Source organism: Pelmatolapia mariae, linkage group LG23 (genome assembly GCF_036321145.2).
Source record: "Pelmatolapia mariae isolate MD_Pm_ZW linkage group LG23, Pm_UMD_F_2, whole genome shotgun sequence".
NCBI lineage: Eukaryota > Metazoa > Chordata > Actinopteri > Cichliformes > Cichlidae > Pelmatolapia > Pelmatolapia mariae.
This window is the reverse complement of record NC_086246.1, coordinates 40,162,609-40,185,845: the sequence shown is the minus strand read 5'-3', so window position 1 is coordinate 40,185,845 and position 23,237 is coordinate 40,162,609. Positions and strand designations below refer to the sequence as shown.

General features: G+C 44.1%; 1 protein-coding gene across 1 annotated transcript in view; it reads right to left on the bottom strand.

The window, feature by feature from the left end:
- Positions 1-23,237, bottom strand: part of sema6bb (sema domain, transmembrane domain (TM), and cytoplasmic domain, (semaphorin) 6Bb) — a 127,794-nt gene that overhangs the window by 55,603 nt on the left and 48,954 nt on the right. Inside the window, exons 2-5 of the mRNA XM_063466141.2 lie at positions 16,001-16,128; positions 14,657-14,771; positions 7,199-7,259; positions 6,990-7,052 (exon numbers count right to left, since the gene is read on the bottom strand). Coding sequence (XP_063322211.1) covers positions 6,990-7,052; positions 7,199-7,259; positions 14,657-14,771; positions 16,001-16,109 — 348 coding nt within the window. The 5' untranslated portion in view covers positions 16,110-16,128. The remainder of the gene's footprint in view (positions 1-6,989; positions 7,053-7,198; positions 7,260-14,656; positions 14,772-16,000; positions 16,129-23,237) is intronic.

Below are 23,237 nucleotides of genomic sequence, written 5' to 3'. Positions count from 1 at the left end.
AACCCAGTCCCCCTGCCAGCATCTCGGAGATGGGAGCGAATACTCAGAAGAGCCAAACCGCTGCACAAATGTGTTCACTTGGCAGTGGATGTTCAGATAACATTAAGGATTTCATGACTTTAGAATAAAACAAGGTTTATAACATTTTAACTGTTCAGTTCTGCACTTTACAGACATCATCCAAACTCATCCTGTGCTGCACACATGCATTTTATTAATCCCCATTCATCTATTCCAGGGAGTCATTTGGCACTCCAGATACGAGTCTTTTTTTATTCAAAGCCCAATTCAGGCAGCAGCAGGATTAAGGTTTTACTGTGGGCTCCACATTAAAATAAAAAAAAACAAACCTATTATAAAGGATCATGCTGTGAATTAAACAATCATATATAAACCCATGTGCTGTACGGTCTGATGCCTCCTCCCCTTTTCTGTGCATCCCCTCTCCCTGGGTAGAATCCAGGCAAAACGCCACCTGTGCTGGCTGGCAAGCCTTCCCGAGACCCAGACGACTGCAGCCCTCCTCCTCCTCTTCCTCCTCCTTCTCCTGCTCCTCTTACTGACAGCGGCAGAGCTGCCTGTGCTCTGAAAAATTAATCTGCAGCACAGATGAGTTACACAGGAGCACATGCCTCGGTGCAACGTAATTGTAATTGTCGTAATTGTCAATGAAGGGATAAATTTACAGAGGAATGAGAAAAAAAGAGAGTGTGGAAAGCTACCAAGAGATGCTGCACAAGTGTTTGCACATGTTTGCATATGCAAATGTACATTTATATCAACTAGATGCTGGCAGACAGCAGGGTTTAATCAGTTCCTCGCTCTTGAAGCAGATGTTAGCCAGGCTAGCTGTACGCTGCAGACGATGACAGAGCAAGTGCATTTCCCACTGCACAGCTAACCTCTTCCTCAGAGACACAGAAATATGCACATCCACCAGCTTTAAAATAAATGTAAGCAATCACACACAGAGGATCCACAGCAACACAACAACAAGCACCATTAAAACCGAGGAGGCTCCACCTTCAGCATGTGCTTTTCATCTATTGTCCAGAACTCAGCCCTCAGTCTTCGATGATAACAACCTTTTCACTCGGCATAAACCTCAGCTCAGAGTTTTTTTTCCTAACGATCACTCTTTACTCCAAACTTCAAGAACAAGGTGTTTTACCTCCAGCTACAATAAAGATTCCTATCTTTGCTCGAACCAAAATACAAAACAGGTAAGGGTTGTAAAATATTCTGCTCATTTTCCTGTTTTAGGAGCAACCACAGCAGTTTTCATAGTCCCATAAAATATAATAAGTTATCACGATGACCCGGTTTAGTAATGTTTTGTACAATGGGAGCCATCTAAGGCAGTACATCAGGGGGTCGTATTTAGCAAGCTGCTCCTCTAAATCTCCAAAGTTTCCATTACATGCCTGGCTGGTCCCCTGATGTTAGCAACCAGGGAGAAGAGAGCGCTGCTCTGCCAAGAGCCGCCATTGAGCCAGAACTCACCCACACACATATACTGTATACACAATACACTCACACACACACACGCACACAAAGCCTTGGCGAACCCTCTTCCCCACTCATTAACAACAGGTCTGTCATTTCCAGAAAAATCCCCGATGCACGATTCTGACTGGAAACAGAGTGACTCTTCGTGGCAGGAACAAAGTGTGTGTATATGTTTGTGTGCATGTGGGCGGAGGATAAATTAACAGCGGTACCAAATTAGCAGCACTGTGCTGTTCAGAGTGCTGCGGTCTTACTCAGCATGTTAAAGCTAATCCGCATCCCTCTGAAGCCCTTCTTCAGCGTTTGATGGTAATTCTGACTGAACACACCACAGGCCACAAACAAACAGCACGCACAAGCAGGACGAAGAAGTGAGATGATAGAGATACAAGAATAAATGAGCAGAGAGCGAGCCGAACCGTAGTAAAACCTACAGCTCGCCGGGTCGTCCGAGCACACACACACACATACACTTTTCAATCTTTGACCGTAGCACTTAACCTGGATCACCTTTGCACAGCTCTCCAGCTGCAGACCTGCTGAGTAAACGATCACGTAAACCAGATTATTCTAATTAAATGTGATTCTGTATGCTGCAAACATCATGAAAATCAAAGGCCCCACGAAGCCTTCTTTTCTTCATATTCACAGTCTTTGACCCTAAAAAGTCCTACGTTTGGTGATGAGCTCGAGTGAATCCAGTCCACAGTACCGTGTGGGGCCTGGGACGCTGAGTACAATCAAAATACACAGAAACACGAGACATTGGCCAGTTGGGAAAAAAAAGATGACGGTGACTCCACCTGGAGTGTTTTAAGCTGGGAAAAAGCAATAAAACCACATCTCGTGATGATTCTACACAGAAACGGTCGGACGACTGCAAACCCAGAGCTCCTCTGAGAGCACGATCAACACAATATTGATCAAACAATCTTGCTAAGTGCTGCTTATAATGATGCCTGGCCGCTCTTTAAGCATCTACTATATAGTATTGCCTTTGTTTGCGTCTACATGCCCATGCTGCCACAGCCTGATACGCTGGCACAGAGCCACCTCTGGGGAGCGTCTCACCCACAACATCGTGCTCGCTCTCTCTCGTGCGCTTTGCTTTTGTGAGGAGAGAAATGAAACAGGGAAATAAGGAGAGCGAATGGCAGCGAGAGACAATCAAAAGGGCAAATACGAGCGAGATAAAGAGACAGCGGAAAGCGCGGACAAAGGAAAATCTAATGTGGGTAGAATATGCAGTGAGTGACAACAAGGCCGACTGTTGCATTCATCGACAGCAGTTTGGTCAACACGGGAAAAGAAAAAAGGTGAAAGGATTAGGATATTGAATTTTCAGCCTAATTAGGGAGATACTATGTCCTTTGCGATCAACCAAGCAGAAACATTTAATTACAAAACCAATTATGAGGTGGCGAATGTATCACATCTGACACAACCGTCCCCCCGAGCAGAACGGGACATTTTCAGGAGGTGAAGTGGAGGAGAGAAGGAGGGGAACCAGTGTGGGGGAGAGGATAAGGGAGGCACGTAAAACAACATAGTCCTGATTGTGCTCCTGTACGGGTAGGTGAGAAACAAAAGGTCCTTTCGCACCGTAACGGCGGTGAGAAGACCTCCTCGTTATGCTGCCTGTGGTTGTTCACACTGAACCAAACTGAGCCAACAATGTGTGCTGTTGGATAGCATGACAGCACTCGTGATAAGAGGCATGACATCTAGTGTAGAAGGCCTGTCGTGCTGCCAGCAAAGGTGCAGCAACAGTCCTCCAGCACCGCGCTCTTCTATCTGCCTCTGCAGCCACAGAGACAAAGAGAAAGAGAAAGAAATGTGAGGCGGAGGGAAGGTGCAGTAGAGAGAGACTTTAAAGTACGGCGTGCATAAATGTACAGGATTTACAGTGTTGCTGATGATCCCTCATCCATGTTTACCCAAACCTCTGCACCGTGTCCATGCGAATGCATTAATGCATGAAATGGCTCTTCTTTTGTTAAATATTCAGGCATCCTCCTTGACCTCCAGCATGATAATCAAAACGGCAACAGGGGGTAAGAAACGCGCCCGCGGCGGTCTGATGCAATCAAGTGCAAAAGTGCTTCAGTAAACACTGCAGACACCGATATAAGATCATATTGATACTGTGATGCACATTTTATCATCATCGTGGCATCATATGTGCATTTTAAATAACATAATTGTCTGATCTCAAAAGCCGCCTTGCAGAATCTAAAAATCCCCAAATTTTCCAGGCAGCCCTTCAGCTCAATAAAGTCATAATGAATGAAGCAGAAAACACACAATTGCACACCAGCTGTAATTATTTACGTTATTTAAGTTTAATAGTCCAGCAGCTATAGTCTGATGACTGTGAGCCAATAATTTGGGTTTCCGCTGTGGCTGGAGGACATCCTGGGAAAGTCTTCCTGTTCTGTGTGTCCGTTTATCTATTTTATCAAATGCAATCCCGAAAACGTGTTCCCACTTTGGCTCTTCACAGGGACTCCATTCTGCATGTTTACATGTAAAGATCTGTTTATTTCTCCGTATTTTGACATGCAGGTTCACGTAGGATGTGGACTTTATGAGAATAGTTTCCAAAAGAATTCATGTTCATGTGACCACTGTGCGAGTTCAGCAGTATATATTAGTTTTATTGCAGTCCAGAGGCATCGATATACTGTGGTAGGACATCAGGTTTAATGCTGTAAATGATGGGTTACAACACACCGCCGTTACTCCTGCACTATATGCTTCCACGTTCCTCCTCCTCGACCGGCGTGGTTTCAACAGCTGAAGGACACAACGGTAAAACAGCTTTTGCTACCCCAACACAACTAGACTTTCCTTTTTCTGCGTCAAAGCGACAGACACAGAGTCAAACACGGTGACACGGTGGGAATTTTGGTTGCAAAGGCTGAAGATGTCATCATGACTCTTGGTCGTCTTCTGTGTGGGACAGCCCAAACTCACACAGTGTGTATAGGACTTCACAGTATTTAACGATGCTAATTCAGATGGAGATACTTTATCAATAAATGATCTCTCAGGTGGACGCCATGCAGGTGCAGTGGTTAGCACCGTCACCTCCTTGGTTCAAATCCAGGAGTTTGCATGTTCTCCTGTGTCTGCAAGGCTTTTCTCCAGGTACTCCCACAGACGTGCATGGAGTTAGGTTAACTGGTGATTCTAATTTGGCTGCAGGTGTTAGCCCTGGTGACCTGTACGGGATACACTCGGCCTCTCTCTCTATGACAGCTGGGATGGGCTCCGGCCCCCTAAGACACTGATCTAGATAAGTGGAAGAAAATATTATGGATGGGTGTTTTCATTTACTGTAAAAATACTGCTGCTATTTTCTTTATCAAGCTCTTGGTTTGCCCCAAATTATTTCGTGTTTGGTTAGTGGTTTTGCTATATCTTCATATCATTACTTAGGCAGTAAAGCAGCCTCTGCATGGTTAAAAAATTATAGAATTTTTTAAAATGCATTTTAAATATAAATGATTATAATAATTGTACTTAATTTTGGCAGAAAACAGAAAATTGAATATGTAATATGTTCAAAAAGAAAAACCTTCAAAATGTTGCATCTTTGTTAATACTGTCAGAGGTTAATTAAAAATGTTCATTGTACTGTTTTCAGTGTAATTACGAATGAAAATAATTGTGTTCAAGTCATATTTTAACAGCAAATATAAGATGTACCGTCAGGGAGTGAGTGCATGATTGGATGCAATCACACAGACACACAAACGCGCACACACACGCACGTCTTTTCAAATGCATCTGAGCCCAGAGAGCTGACTGAGAGGACCTGGCAGTGTTCTTATCTTCCTCACATTGCCGTGTGACTCACAGCATTACCAGGCAGCACAGTCATTAGGGGCAAGAAGACCTTTCATATCTCAGTCAGCCCCACGGCTCTCCGCAGGGCCGGCCAACAGGGACCCACACTCGCCCCCTCCTTTCTCTGTGCCGAGCTTTTTGTCTCTGTCCCTCTATTCTCCCTTGTGCTTCTGTCTGGCGATGTCTCACACAGATTTAATGTCAGGTGTTCTCTCACTGTGTTAAATAAGTCATTTTTTTGTGTGCCTGGAGGGGACAGAGCCCATGTTTCCCCTGTCAACCACAACCATCACAGCTGCATACACCCACACACGCAGACACTGAATACGTGATGTTTGTGTGCGGCAGACAGCAGCAGCAAGGACTGAGTGTGTGTGCCGGAGATATAAGAGGTATTCAGGCGTGGGCTGCCGCCGGCTGCAGGGACATTTTACCCCATCCCTCCTCACGGCCTCGGCTTCCTGACGCCCACCTGCATTTTCCGAGGGCACAGACTGCAGGCCTAACTCACGACGGTGGGATGAGTTTAACGTTGGCAGGAGTAGGCGTGCTCTTCCGATCGATGTGCATGTTTGCTCGTGAGTGACGGCTTGGATGAGCAGGGACAATAACATGTGGTCACAGCCCTCCTTCTTAAGGCTGCGCCAGCAGGGCTGACAATCAGATGACTGGCACAGAGAAACCAAGGCTCCAGGCAAAAAAGGTAAAACATGTGCCATAATTTAGGAGAGCAAAGCGTGTGCCCATGTGTGCACATGTGTGTGCAGAGACAGTGTAACTGAAGCCTTGCTGAAGGATTTTTCAAAGGAAGCTGATTGATTTAAACAGCTTTTTACTGACTTTGTGCCACTGCGCAGCTCACATGTGCTGCAAAACAACTCAAGCTGCAGAGAGACACCACTCACTCCAATTTACCGCAAATGCAAATGACGAAATGAAACGATAAACAGTTCAGAGAATATGAAAAAAAGTGGTGAAAAACAGAGAAATGCAAAATGAAATCCTTTTACTTTCTTCAGGATCAAGTTTCTATCCACCAACCAGGCATGTCCAAAGTCTCCTTCAGCTACAATCGTTTATAGTTCATACAGAGCAATAAAATCCATTTTTAATATCATCCCTTTACGGATTTTATGGATTACGAGCTACTGTTGTTTGGAAAAGCGATTGAGCCGTTTCAGCTGCTGTGATCAAATCATGTCAACATGATTTATACGTGACAGAGTCTTCTAAAAATGACCGAGCCACCTGATTCTGCTGTTCCACTGAGATTTATTGTGTCTTTAAGTGGGTACTTTTGATTTTCTTGTCCACTGTTTCGGTCAAGTGTCACTCGTCTGCTCGGTGCTGTTCTCTGGCACAGTGAGCAGCTTTTAGCAAAAAAACCTCTCCAAACACACAGTACTCAGGTCTGCAGGCTTAGTGTCGAGCTGGAAAACATGGCGGTACATTTATCGGCTCAAGAGCCGGATATTTTGCCCAGGAGGGAGTGGAGACAAAATCAGACCTAAAAGGAGAATTACTGGATGCAGATAAATCAGGTGGACACAAACATGACTAAAGTTAGTCTGAATCTGTTGGATGTTTAGACTCTGCAGCATGATTAAGACAGACAGACGCCATCTCACCTCATGTTTGCCCTTCATCCTGCAGATCCGGATGTCGTTCTTATTTGACTCCCACGTTCTTTTCTATAAATGAAATGAAACACGGATAAATACTGCTGCTTAGCCTGGCATTTCTCTCGTGGAAAATGACATTTTCCAGCTTGAAGACAAGTGACGTGCGCACCTAAAAGGCTGTAACTGCTATGTGTGTCTGCTAAGAAGGTGCTTACCTTGTTGTAAAACATCTCATCTCCTGCAGTGGTGTCCAGCTCCACACGAAAAAGGTCATCCCTGGAGAGGGAGACACAGAGAGGGAGTTAGACAGCACAGCTCCATCCAGAGCTAACAGCAAGGCAACATCGGCTCCTTCCTAACGTGGATTCTTTTGCTAGCTCGTCATCTGCATTTGTAACCTGTGTTTGCTTTGTGTATAATTTAGCCACAGCACATGCAGCCATGTGACACAAACACACACAGAAATGCTGTTTATTCATTTAAAGTTGATAAGAGCAACAGAGATTAAGGAAGAGCTTTACAGTGTCTTCCATTTGTCCCAATATATAAAGAAAAATGGCACCCAGCTGCAAGGCCCCAAATTTGGCTTATCAGTCTATTTTAGTCCTATAATTGAATTAATGGATGATTTAATCAAGTTGTTACACTGATGCTTTCTCGCCCCCACACGCTGCCCACACGTGGTCCAAAACCCTAACACCGTGCATGTATTCATGACTTCCCAAACACTTCTTAGTCTGCTGTTTGCAGTAACCTTGAAAAATGCCTCCTAAACCAGAGTTAGGCTAAGAAGCTAACAGCTGAAGTTTGCATATTGATGAGGGCCAGGATGGCTCTGAAGCATGGGTTTCTTCTGAAGTGGCTAATCTGTAAATCTGCCACAGCCATGTTAGTCCTGCAGTATCGATCCATCTCTGACCCAGCTCTACCTTCCATCTGTGCTGCATGAACTCTCCTAATTTCTTTCACAGAAGGCGAGGCGCACAAGTGCTTGCTCATGTGAGCTGGAGAGTGTGTATCTGTGTGTGTTTGCATCTAGTTTTACCGAGAGAGGCGGCTGTGAGAATGCATGCTTGATAAGAGCCCAGGTAGGCCAAGAGCCAGCAGGTCACCCCTCTTCTGAATAATTTATCTTCACTTCCTGTTGCTGTGTCAGAATATTACAGCCCTTTCAGCACAGCAGAGCGGGAGAATTGTTAAGTGGCGAAGAAGTGCAAAATCACCAAACACTGGCTTGGTGTACCCCTGCTTAACAGGTCAAAGTTTAAGCATCCTCAAATCAGCGGAGAGGGCTAGAGAGTGAGACGTAATCTCATCCAGGCTGCTTCAGCATCGTCTCGGCATGATGAATACAGCAAAAAGCCTCCGAGTCGGAGGGGCTGGCAGCCAGCACTGTTGTCTCTCGTAGTGCAGAGCATGAGGAATTATTTACACTGCTGCTTCTCTTTCCTTCTGCACTTCAGGTTGTTCAAATGATGCAAAGCCTGGATGCTTTTCTTTGGTTACATGCGCGTTAGCCAGTTTCTGTGTGCTGCTTGTGACATAAGGTTGGAGTTAAGGGTGTGCAAAGAGTTCACGTTTATATTGCAGGATGTGTGTTAAGCCTTCAAATTGCCTCATAGGTTTTCCTGAAAGCACAATCAACAAGTGTCTCTTTGTAGCCTCATCTACGTGTACGATACCCACGTGCCGGAGTTATTATTTTAGAAATGCCTCCAAACCTTTTGACCTGGTAATTCAAAGTCAACACAGGCTCAACCGAAACCATTTTCTTACTCAACCAGCTCATGAACTTTCTACAAACATCAGCAGGCTGAAGGTGGAGACCTCTCAAATTGCCCTCTTGGCCAGGTCTCTCTTAGAAAAGAGATTTGAATCTCAGTGAGACTTTTACTTGGATAAATAAAGGATAACTATGTTTTTTCTTGCCATAGCTGCAGTGTTGTGCTGCTTTTCTGAGTGAAAATCCAGTGTGCAGCAGAAGTTACACCAGTGAAGGAACAGAAATGGAGGAACTGACACCGACATTAATGACTGGGAGGAGAAAGGTGTAAGTATGCGAGAGAGGGGACATCAGGTGTCTGCAGATCACATCCTTCACGCCATCAGCATTTTACTGAGAGAGCAACAGTTTGATCAAAGGCCCTCTTCAGACATTAAATTTAGGACATTTGGCTATCCAGCGGCCAAAATAAGCATGCAGATAGATAACATTATGGCTCTGCTATGACCGACACCCTCAGTCTTAAGCATGAGCCTCTGGTCATGGGTAGTTGTGCGCCTTCTTCTCTGCAACAATACAATCTGCAGATGCAGTTTGGCAGAAAGGAAATAGTTCTTAAATAGAACTGCTCAAAACAAGGTTTGGGCATTTATTTGATATCTGGTTGCTGATGAGGTGTTTGAATGCCTCTTAGGGCGAGTGTCATTGACAGATTTATTTTATTCAGCATAAGGCAGACAGAGATATCTCCAAAACAGCATTCAATGGACAAGCAGCACTACAATCCAAAGGAACAGAACTGTGGCTTGAAGTGTACTCAAGTCTTTTGAGTATGATGGAGAGAGACGGGCGTCGCTGTTCCACCGTACAGCAAAACCAAGATCACTGCTGGAAGCTGAAAAGCAGTTCCTGTTATTTTCATTCATTTTTCATGTTTTTGGTAACGCGGTGAGGTGATCCTGAGAGTTGCACTCTCAGCCTTGTTTACCAGAACTTGCAAAAGAGAGCGTATAACTCCCAACCTGGCTTCACTCCATTGGCTGCTTGTATGTCTTAGAGCTCATTTTAAAATTCCAAAGTTTGTTTTTAAATGCTTAAACGGTCTTGCCATCCTTACTCACCCCCGGGTTCTCAGGTCAGCTGACGAGCTGCTCCTGGAGGTACCAGGGTCCAAGAGGAAGCTCAGAGGGGACAGGGCCTTCTCTATGGCTGCTCCTAACCTCTGGAATAACCTGCCTCTGCACATTAGTGAGGCCCCTTCATTGTCCATTTTTAAAACACGTCTCAAAACTAGTGCTGTCAGCGTTAATCTCGTTAAGATGACGTTAACGCCATAACCTCATTAACGCCGCAAATCTCAGTTAGCGAGTTATTGCGGATCGCCCCGTGCGTGGGGCTGCATGGCGTCAACGGGTTAACGAGCAGTTATACCGTTAACGTCATTTTAACGAGATTACCGCTGATTTATGCTGACAGAACTACTTAAAACCCATTTTTATTCCTTGGCTTTGACCCTGATTTTCCTGCTTTAATTTAATCTAATGCGCTGGTTTTATTGTTTTAATTTAATTTTAATTATTATTATTTTATTTTATTATTATTTTTAAACTTAATTTAATGTACTGGGTTTTTTTTTTGCCATGTCAAGTATACAGCACTTTGTTTCCAGCCTGGACTGGTCTGAAAGTGCTATATAAATAAATTGCTTGCTTGCTTTACATACTAAACTTTCCCTTCCGGCCTCAGTAGAGTGTCTCCCTGTCTGACTGCCACAAGCCAACTGACCTGTTCACTTCAAGAGTCACATTAGCGGGCTAACACAGTGAAAAACATCCAGACTGGCAGCAAGTTAGCACTTCCCACTCCAGGTAATGCAGAATGTGCAGATAAAACATGCGCGCACACACACATACACACACACGCCTACGCGCACAAAGTCTGACAGCACAAACATCTTACAAGTGGAACAGTTATTCAAGAGTTCGAGTCATTCCTTCAGTCATGCTGTCAATTGGTAAACTCTCCAATTGGTTTATGTTTGTGTGGATTTGCCTGTTGGATCTGACTTGGGGCTGAGGACCACAGGATCCACAGCTGCTCGTCTTAACAGCAATGAAATGGGGCTTAACGCAGCAAGACTCTTACTCCACTTGGCACCAGTCAAATACAGAGTTTACTTTCATTTAGTGAGGATGGGAAGAGGACACGGAGAGGTAGCAGCTCTCAGCGGGCGTCTGGGGCAGGGATTTAGCAGTGCTTGCAGTCAGAGGAGCAACTATGCTAATGGCGACAGGATTTGGGGATGATTGAGGCGTCTTATCAGGCCACGCACTCTGTCGAAGCTTTTGGCAGTCATACCTGCCACCACAGGTACTTATTCATACAGTGTACATTTTAAAACTCAGTCACCCTGCTGGGCCGTCTCTGGCTCACAAATGCGTTTGCGCATGGATCTATTTCTTTCCAGGCTGATCGTTTACCGCCAGGAAGCCACAAACACTATTAGCCACTTACAAAAAGATAGAAATATAGTCTTGAAACGTTCTCTCTGCTTGCCTCCCCCGCTGCCCCGCCTGTAAGCTTAGTATTTTCTCATCATCCGGTTGGTTGAGACATTCAGATCAGATTTCTCCTCCTGTTCAGGAACAATTTCTACAGCTGTAAATTCAAATTAATTTTTTAAGTGTTTCATGGCCGCTTGTTATAAAGCAGACCTTCAGACTGCAGTAGCTATAGTTGTCTGTGGGAAGTTTTATTGCCCGACCGTGTGCATGTGTGCTTATAGATCCTCCTGGTGCAGACAGAATGGCTGGAACCAAGCTACATAGTTTGATATATTTACTACCAAGTCTCAGCAGTGAAGTTAGGCCTGCTGGAGGCCGGGGACTGGGTCATTTCCTGGACGACAGCGGCGTCTCTTATTGGAAACCGCTTCAATCTTCCTTCCACTACAGCAGATAATAAGCACCATATGCAGAAACTAACTGTGTCTCCTTCTTTCGGGATGTTTCAAACTGCATTAATTTCTGGACAACATGGACAGTAAATCTTAACGTGCATGCTCTTTTTTTAGCGCGGTTGCTTCAGGTCGGCTCCTGAATGGCGCCGGTGCAGAACCAGATGTTGCACAGCAGTGGTGCAGCTGAGGAGACTGGGCTTCCGGCCTTTCTGACCACCGGGGCTACTATCTGTTCAGGATCACTGCCTTCAGCAGACTGACAGGCATATGGGGACCATCATCACACGGAGAACAAACTAGAAATCACTCGACTTGATATTTGTCAGGTCAAATATCAGCCCTCACATGCAGCTACTCCAGAGGAGAGAGCGGCAGCTAAAGGAACACGTCACTAGCTAGCAATAAAACGATAACATGCGTTCAATCTTTCTGTCTTAACGTTTACAGATGGCACGCAGCACGCCGTGGCTCGTGGTTATCTTTTCAACATGGCTGCGAGGCTATTCCGCGCAGGCCTACATAACATTTCCATGTGCTCAGTTCTAAAGTTCCTGTTTGAGAAGGAGAACTGCTACCGTGGTGGCATCATGTTGCTGTCACACATGTTTTCTTCTAACAGATGTCAGAGTAACACGAAGCAGCTGTGACAGTCTGCCAGGTTCCTACCAACTCAGAGGTCTGTCTTGTAACTATTAATTTATTTGTCAATAAACTTCTTTTGGAAGATTAATAATACATGCTAAAACCTGAGGGGAGACGCTTATTACCCTGCGAGCAAGCTAATCTCAATTACTCCTTACTAACTTCATGTGTGTGTCCGAGCTGTCATTATAACAGTATCGTAGAATCAGGTACAGTGTGTTTTACAGTGTTGTTTTATGTGTTTCATTTGAAAGGCGAGACATTTCAGGAGGAACCGATGACTGAAAATTACATATGCTGTTTAATAATTACACATCGGGGGCGGCGGTGGCTGTGGACGTAGAGCAGGTCGTCCAGTCTCCAACTCCTCCAGTCTGTGGTCAAGTATGTGTGATGGATAAAAATTTATAAAAGATAAAACATAATATAAAGTGCTGTACAGATGTGTGTGTGACTTAGAGTGCTTTAAATATACAAAATGAAAGTATAATATACTGTGAATGTCAGTGTATTTACTGTTTAATTGGCTGGTGTGAAACCAGTAAATGAACACGCTAAACCATTTAATAGGGAATGGTAATGTAAGTGTTTTTTGATCAGTGTGAGGTTGGCACTAATGGTTATAATGAAGAAAATGTCATATTCTGGTAAGAAGTAAATAAAATAATCGATATAGAAAATTTTACAAGAGTTCTAAAAACATCAGTTCTCACACCTCTTTAGCTAATGTTTTACTGGTCATGTTCTGCCGTCATTGTCCAAATGTCACCAGTTCTTCAGTGTTTATGTTCCTATGCTGTGCGAGTGGACTCGAGGCTACTAAAAGCTAGTCTCCTGATACTTTTGGCTGACCGCTCAGGATCCACCGAGTCTCTTTAAGTCTCTCAAGAGACAAAGTATATCAAACAGAGGCTAATGGTCCAAGCAGGTCCCACAAGCTACACATCCTGGGCTTCTTGGTGCCATGTTTCACGGGTCAAAAACTATTGACTTTTTTTGTGTGTTTGGTGTTTGGTGTTGCCAGCTGCTTGTTCGTATCTACCTCCTTGAAGTTGTGGAAGGTCTGCACCTCAGAGTGGTTGAGTTTCTTCTACTGGTTATGAATTTAAATATTTTGTACAAAATATATTGTGTATAATTTGTTTAACAATAAATTGGGAATAAAAACTGATATGTGTACGTTAAATATTTTATGGTGCCCAGGTCAGCTCAAACGCTCTGGCCAGCATCAGTAGGAGGCGGTGAAGCATCCACCTCTCCAGGAGCTTCTTTGTGAGTCCAAATTGGGTCAATGAGTCGGTGACGCGAAATTCGTCTTTGTCATGAAAGTTAGACACGGATCTAACTTTGGATCTAACAAACTCTCAAAGCAGTGAAACTGTTTATCAGAGGGAAAGTATGATTTTTTAGGACACTCCAGTCCAACATTAGCTGGAGATAATGAGAAAGACATGATGAAAACTGAAAGAGCTATTTTTTCTTTTTAAATGAAAACATGGACGCTTTTCTGTAGTTCTTTAGGCAAATTTAGGAATTCTCATGCTAATGGAATGCCACTGGGATACGGAGGGTTAACCAGGCTGCTGCTTCTCGCTTCCTGTCTGGACACAGCTGAAGTTAAACTTGCTCACTTTGAGTCAGGAGTGTATGTTTCACACATATGAAGCCACCAAATGTCATTCACTTTCCGTGAAGTGTCTGGTCATTACATCGATGCAAATTGCTTCCTGTGACGATGGCGTTTGGCGATGTGAGTTACTTGGTAACACATATAGTGATAACAGGCAGTCCAAGAGATTTTAAAACCCCAGGTAAGTGACGTAACGTACATTAGTATATGCACTGATCGGGCATAACATTACGACCATCAAGGCGTGCAAAAGTTGCGAGGTGGAGTCTCCATGGATCGGACTGAGATCTGTGGAATTTAGAAGCCAAGTAGACACCTCAAAAGCAACGTTGTGCTCCTCAATCGTTCCTGAACAATTCTTGCTTTCAGCACATTATCCATAGTGATCAAGGAGCACCGTTCACCACTTTTTCTTCATTGGACCACTTTTAATAGATACTGACCCCTACGGACCGAGAACACCCTGCAAGACCTGCAGTTTATAAGAAGCAAGTCGTATAGCCACCACAGTTTGGCCTTTTGTCAAACTTGCTCATTCTTCCTGCTTCTAATGTTAGCTGTGAGGACAAAACGTTCACTTGCTCCCCGATATATCCACCCACTAAGGGGTGCCACAATGAAGACATAACCAGTTATTCACCTCACCTAACAGCAGTCAGAATGGTACGCCCGATCAGTACAACTACACGTGTGTCTGCATGAGTGTGTGGATCGCGTACCTCGCTCCGATGTAGAGCGTCCGATTGACCTGCAGGATCCTCTGGATGTGCAGAGGCTCTTGTCTCAGCCACGTTTTGTGCGGTCGGCCCAGAAACACGGGGTATCTTCTCACCACTGTCAGAAAATCAAACAGAATGGCTTCTCTGAAACGGACATCCATCTTTGCCAAAAGTACTCAGCATAAAAGTGGTTTTGTGTTAGTTTGTTTTGACAGTTCAGCCTCAGTAACAGGTATTCAAGGTGAAGTGGAGAAAGCATTTGAGATCTGCATTTGAAAGCACAGCCGATGCGCTACATTAAATGTACCGAGACACGGAGGGGAGCGTCGACAAATAATCTGAAAATGAAAGATGTCTGAACTGCACCTCATATGTCATTATATTCACAAGTTTTTGTTTGTTGGCTGATTGAGATTCACTTTTGATGGATTGTTCATTTACATGCAGCCTTTTGTTGACAAGTTTGGCAATGCATGTTCTGCCGGCTGATTCAGATAATTCAAAAAGACAGAAACAAATATCAGAAAGGTAAATGATCAGTGCTGTACATCGAGGAAGACGACGGGAACCGAAGATGGAAGCAATAAAACATTTCCAGTCATGTTGTACCACAGATGTGTAACAGCTACATATAGGATAATGATTTCTAAAGAAAGCTGGTATATTTACCGGTATTTCTATCTGATATTTTTTCATGTACTCAGCACAGTCTGCTTTCGTCTTTTCATTTCTATATTTTTCTTCTTCTACTTCATTTCTATCCTGTATGTCTTATCTTTGCTCCAGTTTCTGCATCACTCTGACCCGCTGTGATTGGGCCTCAGCCTTCTGTTTCCACTTATACCTGCTGTAAACCACAGATGTTGGGTCTACTGCAGCCTAGCCAATAGGCAGCACCCGGTAGTCAGACACGTCTACGCTCAGCTGTTCAGTATTGATACACGGAGAAGGGCCTAGACTTAGCTGGAAAACCACCGGTCAATATTATTGAACTGCAGTCAATCTAGGTCAGGGCTGGAGACTGCAGAGCCGATACGGAGCCACAGTGTCTGAGCGTTGGAGGGGCTGCATCTCTCAAGGGTCTGAGCTCATGTGTGGGAAAGTCACGAATGCGAGAGCCCCTTCCATGGCTTCGGTCTCATTCTCGAGCGTGACCCCATGCTTCAACGCGTTTTGTGTGAACTTTTCACAGCCACCATCGTGACCTTAACCCTTTGCCGTAGCCTCCCCCCTCATTCATCACCATGCGCATTTGGCTGTAACCCAACACTTCACATCATGTCGTGGGTGAGAGAAATGCAACGGAGGAAAAGGGAGTAGGAGCGAGAAAGTGAGGGGTCAAACCTTCTGTAGGGATGAAGTTCAGGGGCCCTGGTTCCTCCGGGAAAGCCGAGCTAGCCATTCGCAGCAGCCAACACAGCAGGAAGAAGTAGGAAGGGGCCACAGCTGCCATAGCAACCCAACTGCAGAGTCTGTGGAAACAGAAAAAGGGAGAACTCGTGTGAGTTGTGGTAGACACATTCACTAGCAGGCTAGTTCTCTCGAGTTCATCTTTGTATTCACACAGCATCTGCGTCTCCGTCCTGTCGGGAGGGGAGATAAACATCTGCTCGGAATGACGGATTAAGTCATCCACTCCAGGAGAAGTGTCCAGTCAGCCACCTCTCACTGTGGCATCACCACATCAAACATCACATCACAATGACACATCCAAATCCTACGGGAAAGAGACATCAGAGGAAAAAGAGAGGTTGACATCTTGTCCAAGACAGAGGACAACGTATGTCCCATACACCGATCGATAAAACCCTCTGTGGGCATAAAGGGAGAGAGACGGGCTCGATACGCGTCATGTATTATCCAGTATGAGAGACAGAGAGGAAGAGAAGTGGTGGTTTACTTAAATGAAATGCTTTCCAGTGACGCAAATCATTTTTCACCGGGCAACACCGAGACATGTAGGTCTAGAACGTAATTCATGTGGAAATACAAATGATACCCAAATGAAGTTAGCCTACACAATCCATCTGCAAAACGATGGCTCCAGCACTTAGCCTCGAAGGAGGAAAGCACTCAGAATTGATATCGACTTAAACCGCAAACCTCAAAAGGTATGACGAGCTGGCTGCCCCCCCATCTCTGTTTGTGAGACTGAGCTGCCAGAGAGAACTTTATAAAGTTGTTATAGTCTTAAGGTCTGACTCATCTGTAATTATAGTAAATTTCCTGCCTTGCAATAAATTGTGTTTTCAAAGGAATTCCACAGAAACACCGCAATTTACAAAGCCCCACAGCTCCACACTTATCTCATGGCGTCATTTGCTTTGAAAATCTCGCAGGGAGGCAGTCCCCCCCCACCACTGCAAACACAAAGCATTTTCTTTTACAGTCATGCACAATTGCAACATCTAACAACACCTGACATTTGAATCTGGATTTCTTTATGCAAAATGCTTTAACATTTGCCTGTGGTCACAGCCGTGCACGGTGTAACGCTGACTGTACAGTGTTGTTATATCTGCTGTTGTATCCATCAAAGGGCATCGGTGATGCTCATTTCCACCTCCACGTTTTTATAGTTGACTTTTACTAGAGTAACTTGAGTGCATCATTCCCTGTTAAAAAAGCAAGTCATCACGCCTCGGTTCATGTGACCGTAAGCATCACCTCTTCCCTTCTGCCAGTGCCGAGGCACCAAAAACAAACCTCCTCAAAAAATCCCCATCCTTCATGTGAAATGTCAACTTTTCAGATCCATTCGTACTCATTAAAGTCCCGATTCAATCCAGAATATGAGAGTGGACATCTTCGTCTTACTCCATTTATTTTAAATCAGTATTGTGGCAACAGCTACATTTTTGTGCCTTCCACTTCTTAACTTACTTTTTTTTAAAAAACAGACAAAATGATCACAAAATGTATTTTAATTGATTTTTTTCACCACAATCATGACAAATGGGACACATATACTAACGCCAACAAGTAAGAAGATACAGAAAGCCCTGCTAATCAAATTCACTTGATTAAGTGTGAGCACCTCTATAAAAGCAGCGTCTGCAGTTTGTTGGTCTGTATGTGTTAACGCAATCTTCCTAGAAGGGGACGTCTGTGCAATACTCAGAAACAAGAACTCAAACTGAGACTGTACAGGCCTCAGTCAGCCTGTTAAACTTAACATTCATCATCAGTACAATTAGAAACAGACTGAACAAGTGTGGCTTATTTGGAAGGGTTACCAGAGAAACACTCTGCTCTCTAACACAGGGGTAGGGGAACTCCAGGCCTCAAGGCCCGGTGTCCTGCAGGTTTTAGATGTGTCCTTGATCCAACACAGTTTATTTAAATGGCTAAATTACCTCCTCAACATGTCTTGAAGTTCTCCAGAGGCCTGGTAATGAACTAATCATTTGATTCACGTATGTTGACCCAGGGTGATCTCTAAAACCTACAGGACACCAGCCCTTGAGGCCTGGAGTTCCCCACCCCAGCTCTAAAATGAGCACGGCAGCACGGCTTAGATTTGTACAAAACACAAGTCTTCTGGAACGATGTCCTTTGGACCTACAAACCAGAGTGGACCTGTTTGTCCATGATTCACAGCAGCACATTTGGAGAAAACCAAACACCTCGTACGGACTGTGAGCACGGTGGTGGAGGGATAGTCTGATCTATATAAATGAAACTCAACTGAATATCTCCTCTGTATATCTGGAGTTCTAGAGTTAAATGCGAGGCTAAAGCTTGGACCAAGCTGGGTCATCAACAGGACAAAGATCCAAGCACACAGCGGCAAACCTCCAACACAACGGCTGAAAAAGAATCGCTGGTGGTGGACCTTCAGAGACCTGCGCATAAACGAATGCTGCAAACCTCAACGAGCTGAAGCAACGCTGTGAAGAAGCATCTCCCAGACGTCCTCCACAATAATGTGAGAGATAAATTCACACAGAAAACCATCGCTGCAACTTACTGCTGCTAAAAGTTGGTCTACAATCATGCGAGTACCTATGTGGTAACCTAAACATCATCAGCATTTCAGTGGACAGCACAGTACATGAGGTTGTGGAGGTTTTGGTAAAACTAACCAGCAGTTAGTTCACTGTAATGTTTGTGTTAATGAAAGAGAAAAGGCTGCACGTTCCTCGGTCTGTAGTCACCGTCAGTCTCTCTCCTACACACGCCCTCTTTTTCCTTAAGGATACAAGCAGCCATTGTGCAGCTCATCTCTTTAATGGAGTCTCAGACATAACCTTATCGGGACATATAATCTTTATGGGACATTTCTCAAATTCCCCGCTCTGACATCAGAATAAAAGTGAAAGGAATGCTAATTACTCAACACCCACAAGCAAATTACGGGAGACGAAGGGGAAAAGAGTCAGAGGGAGAAGAAAGGAGGTCATGGGGTAGAGAGAAAGAGAGAGAGATGGAGTGGGAGATAAGTGGGAAAGAGTAAGAAACAGGGAGAAGATGAGAAGTCAGGAAGCCAGTATATCCAATCAGAGATTCTATTGTTTCTGCTATTAATAATGTATGAATAAATGCCAGGCGGTATGCATTCGATTAGTATAATTAGACACCCAGGGCTATACAATTTCATTGGACAGCAGAATAAGTAGGTACACCAGTATTAAACCAAGTGTGTGTGTGTGTGTGTGTGTGTGTGTGTGTGTGTGTGTGTGTGTGTGTGTGTACATGCAAATGGTTCTGAGCCAAAGCATCTCTGTAATTATGACAAATGGCAACAGCCAGTCCATTCAGCAGCATCGCTGCATGGTACAAGCTGTACAGTGCTATGCCATTATCATTGAACCAAGCATACTACAAGTCACATATACATTTTGCCATTTGTAGGAGACACTAATCCGAAACATTCAACCCCAGGGTGCTATAGCGCTCCGTGTTTAAAATTAAAATGGCAGTAGATGTCACTGAAGTCATATTGCAGTTGGCACATCGTGTGGACTCCCTGGATTAAAAAAAAAACCAAACTACACTGTCAGTGGAAAATTGTCAGCTCTTGCACCGCGGGGGTACTGTTGCTTCCAGTGTTGTGACACATAAATAAATACAGGGACTGAGCTGGATTGTGGGAACAATCCCAAAAGCCCTTCTTGGGTGCCAAGTAGTTAACACAGATAGCAAATGACAACTGTGGAGGAAAAACGCAAACATTAGCTGGTCAAGCTTACAGTAAGTCCGAGTCCTCTCAACTCAGCAGCACAGCCAAGTTTCCACAGAGCCGTTGGTTTGTGCGACTCAGACTCCGTCTCAGACCGATTCGATTGGGTTTTTAGGCAGGTCATTTTCAAGCTGTCAAAAAGGTGGGGACGGGGTGGTGGGTGTAGTGTTTAGGTATCTCCCCGGAGCTCATCAACGCCGACCCAGAATGATTTCCTCTGTGGTCGACTTATATAACAAATCACCAGCCAATCAATGATATCTACAGTCTTAAGCAAAGCCCTAATGAAGACTAATGCCGATCTGATAAGGACTCAAGAACACAGACTTGAAAGAGAAGAGGAAACACTCAGACGGGGAGTGCCGAGTTGGATGCTGGTTATAGATAGATACTGACCCTCTGCTGCAGGGGTCTGGGTACTTTGCATGCAAATAGAACACCTCCTCATCAAATGAAGACGTTAATATGCTCGGAAATGCTTTTGTCACTTATTACCGTTGCCATGGCTCTCGCTTCCTCCTCTCCTCGGTCCAACTTTTCTTCTTCCCTTTACCATCTCGTTATGCTCTCGCTTCTCTCCCGCGCTGCCTTAACCCCAGTCTTGATGATGTGCATGTTCTCATTGTGCTTCTATCGCACAGCTGTGAGGTACTCGCGCTAAAAATTTGGATGAAGAGTTGAAAGAAACCCGAGATTATGCGTGTCCTAGATATAGCGAAAATGGTAATGAAATGGAGCGGTATTAATGGGAACACAGCGGTGGTGGTTTGGGTGTTTATGATTGAAATATTTAACAGGGAGGGTTTTGAGTATTATGCAGGGGTATCAAACAGTACTCAAGCAGTAGTCTATAATATAATCCTTTTTCACACTGGTCGCCCGGCATTGAAAAGCCTGCAGAGGAAGAAGGAACACAAATGCGATCTATTTCGACTCAAATCCTATTATTACCATTTTATGAGGCAAATTTTTCTTTTTGACAAAAATGTGGTGTTTGCAGGTAATGCGTGTATTTTTCCTGTAATAGCAATAGCTCATGTGATTACTTTGGCATGTGATGCACGGCAAACGCACAGTAACTGACCCACAAAGTATAACCTAGCTGCGCGCTTGTATGGTATTTCAGTTTCATTGCTTCCATCAACAAACTGGAGACTTTATACACTCGCCGCTTAGCACCAAATACCAGCAGGCTGGAGGAGCAGCTGAAAAGCCAGATATTTACTTACTGTAAGGAGTTAGTGGAGAACAAAAGCAAGGGGTGAATAGTGGATGCACTTAAAGGTGGACAGGAACACTACTCCATATAAACGCTCACTTTCTTCTGCTCTGCTTGTGAACAACTTTTTCTAGTTGCAAGCTGCTGCCCTCGTGTTAGCGCTAAAGCTAACACTAGCGCTACCAGTGCCAGAAGCTTGTTTTCGTTGTGAATAAAGGTCTTTCTGCAGATGTAACTCAGGGGAGACAACAATAACCTGAAGGCTTTAACAGTGAAGTAACTTGTGTTAGAGGAGACACACACATGTACCAAAAGACTTTGGGTCTTAAAACACTTAATAACTTTGAAAGAGGGATTAATGTTCCAAGAAGTACTCCTTCGCCTCAGGGCGAGCTCCACCAAGTTGACCTTCAGGGTTTTGTACATGAGGCTGCTGCTACATGGAAAAGGATATAAAGCATGCAGCAGAGGATTTTGTGAATGTTCTACTTAAATATATCTCATAGATTTCCCAGGGGCCGGCCTAATTGTCATATTAGTGAAAGAGGAGAGGCTGCTTTATGGAGTGTGCACAATCAATGACAGGTGATAGCCCGATGCTGCTTGGATCTCCTTCAGTCAGGATTCAATAAGCAGCGGGGTTGTGTGGAAGTAAGGGAATGAAAAATAAGATGTGAGAACGGAGGCTCGGGAGGGAGGGTTTAAGGCAAAGATGGAAACGAACTGCTATAAAAAAAACTGAGGCTGGAGAACAGAGAGGACAAGGCAGGACAAAGAAGATGACAAAAATAAGGCACCACAGGGAGCGATGAAGGGAACCAGAGGTGAAAGAGAAACAAGCGAGGCATTCAAACGGAGACGAGGAGTCACACCGGAAATACAGACGGTGAAGCCAAAGAATGTGGGGAATGAGAGAGACAAAGAGAGGATGAGCGTCGCCAGATTTATCTTCACCCTGAGCCAAAAGCAGACTAGTGGGAAGAACTTATGGCTCTGCACTTTTCTGGTTTTCAACTCATCTCAAGCGATGACATCTTTCTTTATCTCTTAACGTGCACATCTAAGTAACATACTGGAAAAACATGTGCTAACGTACCATAAACATGCTAACGGATTATCAGACTGCTATATTAATCTGTGTACCCCTGAGACCCCGACCTTTTAAAGTCAGTGATTCAGTGTATTGAAGACATAATTAACTAGACGAACAACTTCCTGCAAATCAAAGACAAAACGCTTGTTCGTTATTAGGGCCAAGCTTAAAACGTGACAGGAAACTTCTCTAGAAACACACAAAGGTCATAAATCTGAGTGGTATTGTTGATTGCAACCTTATGTTTTATGGCAAAGCCTCAAAATGTTGGCTTTTGTGGCCCTGTTTTTCTTCCTGTTGCAGGGTTTTGTAAGACCCAGTCCCCCGTGTTTCTTACTCATTATGTTTCCCAAATGTGATTATGACTCTTTGTCTCTTTATTCGCTTGTTTGTTCCTCTTTTATGGTTACTTTCTGTTCACTTTCTTGTGTGTCGTGTTTTGTCTTATTCCTGCCTTTGTGATTGTCTGGCCTCTCTGATTAATGTCACCTGCATGTTGTCCCCTAATTAGTTCCCTGTGTATTTTTATTCCAGCCCTTCCTTTATTTAAATGTCAGTCCTTCTGCTTTATTATCTGCTTGCGTACCCTGTAATTTTGGTTTTTGCTTTTCATTTTCTTCCCCTGCACTTTTCTGCCAGGACCTTGCAGTGCCTTCACTTCTTCTTCTCTGTTTCATTTAAGTGTATGTATTTATGTGTTGTGTGTGATAGATGTGGGCATACCTCATTAATGCTAAAGGAAAGATCATGAAAAAACTATTTAAGAGTTGTACGGCTAAGGTCAGGTAACTAAAACATATTTTAGGTCTGTGACATGAAAACAGCATGAAATCGATAAGTAGACGTAAGAATTATCCTTTAGGCACCAAATGTTTAAGGATGGTGGGATGATGAACTCCTGCTCTATTGTTCATGATTATGGCTGCAAAATTTCTGCAGCGGCTGATTCCTGATAAGAAAACAGAAACGTAAAAGCATCACACCTGCTCCCGGAGCTCTTATTTCCCTCATTGGGCTTCTGATTAATTACAGACATGATTAATATTGGACTCTTTCAACACAGTAGCATTCAGCCAATCGGGTGCAA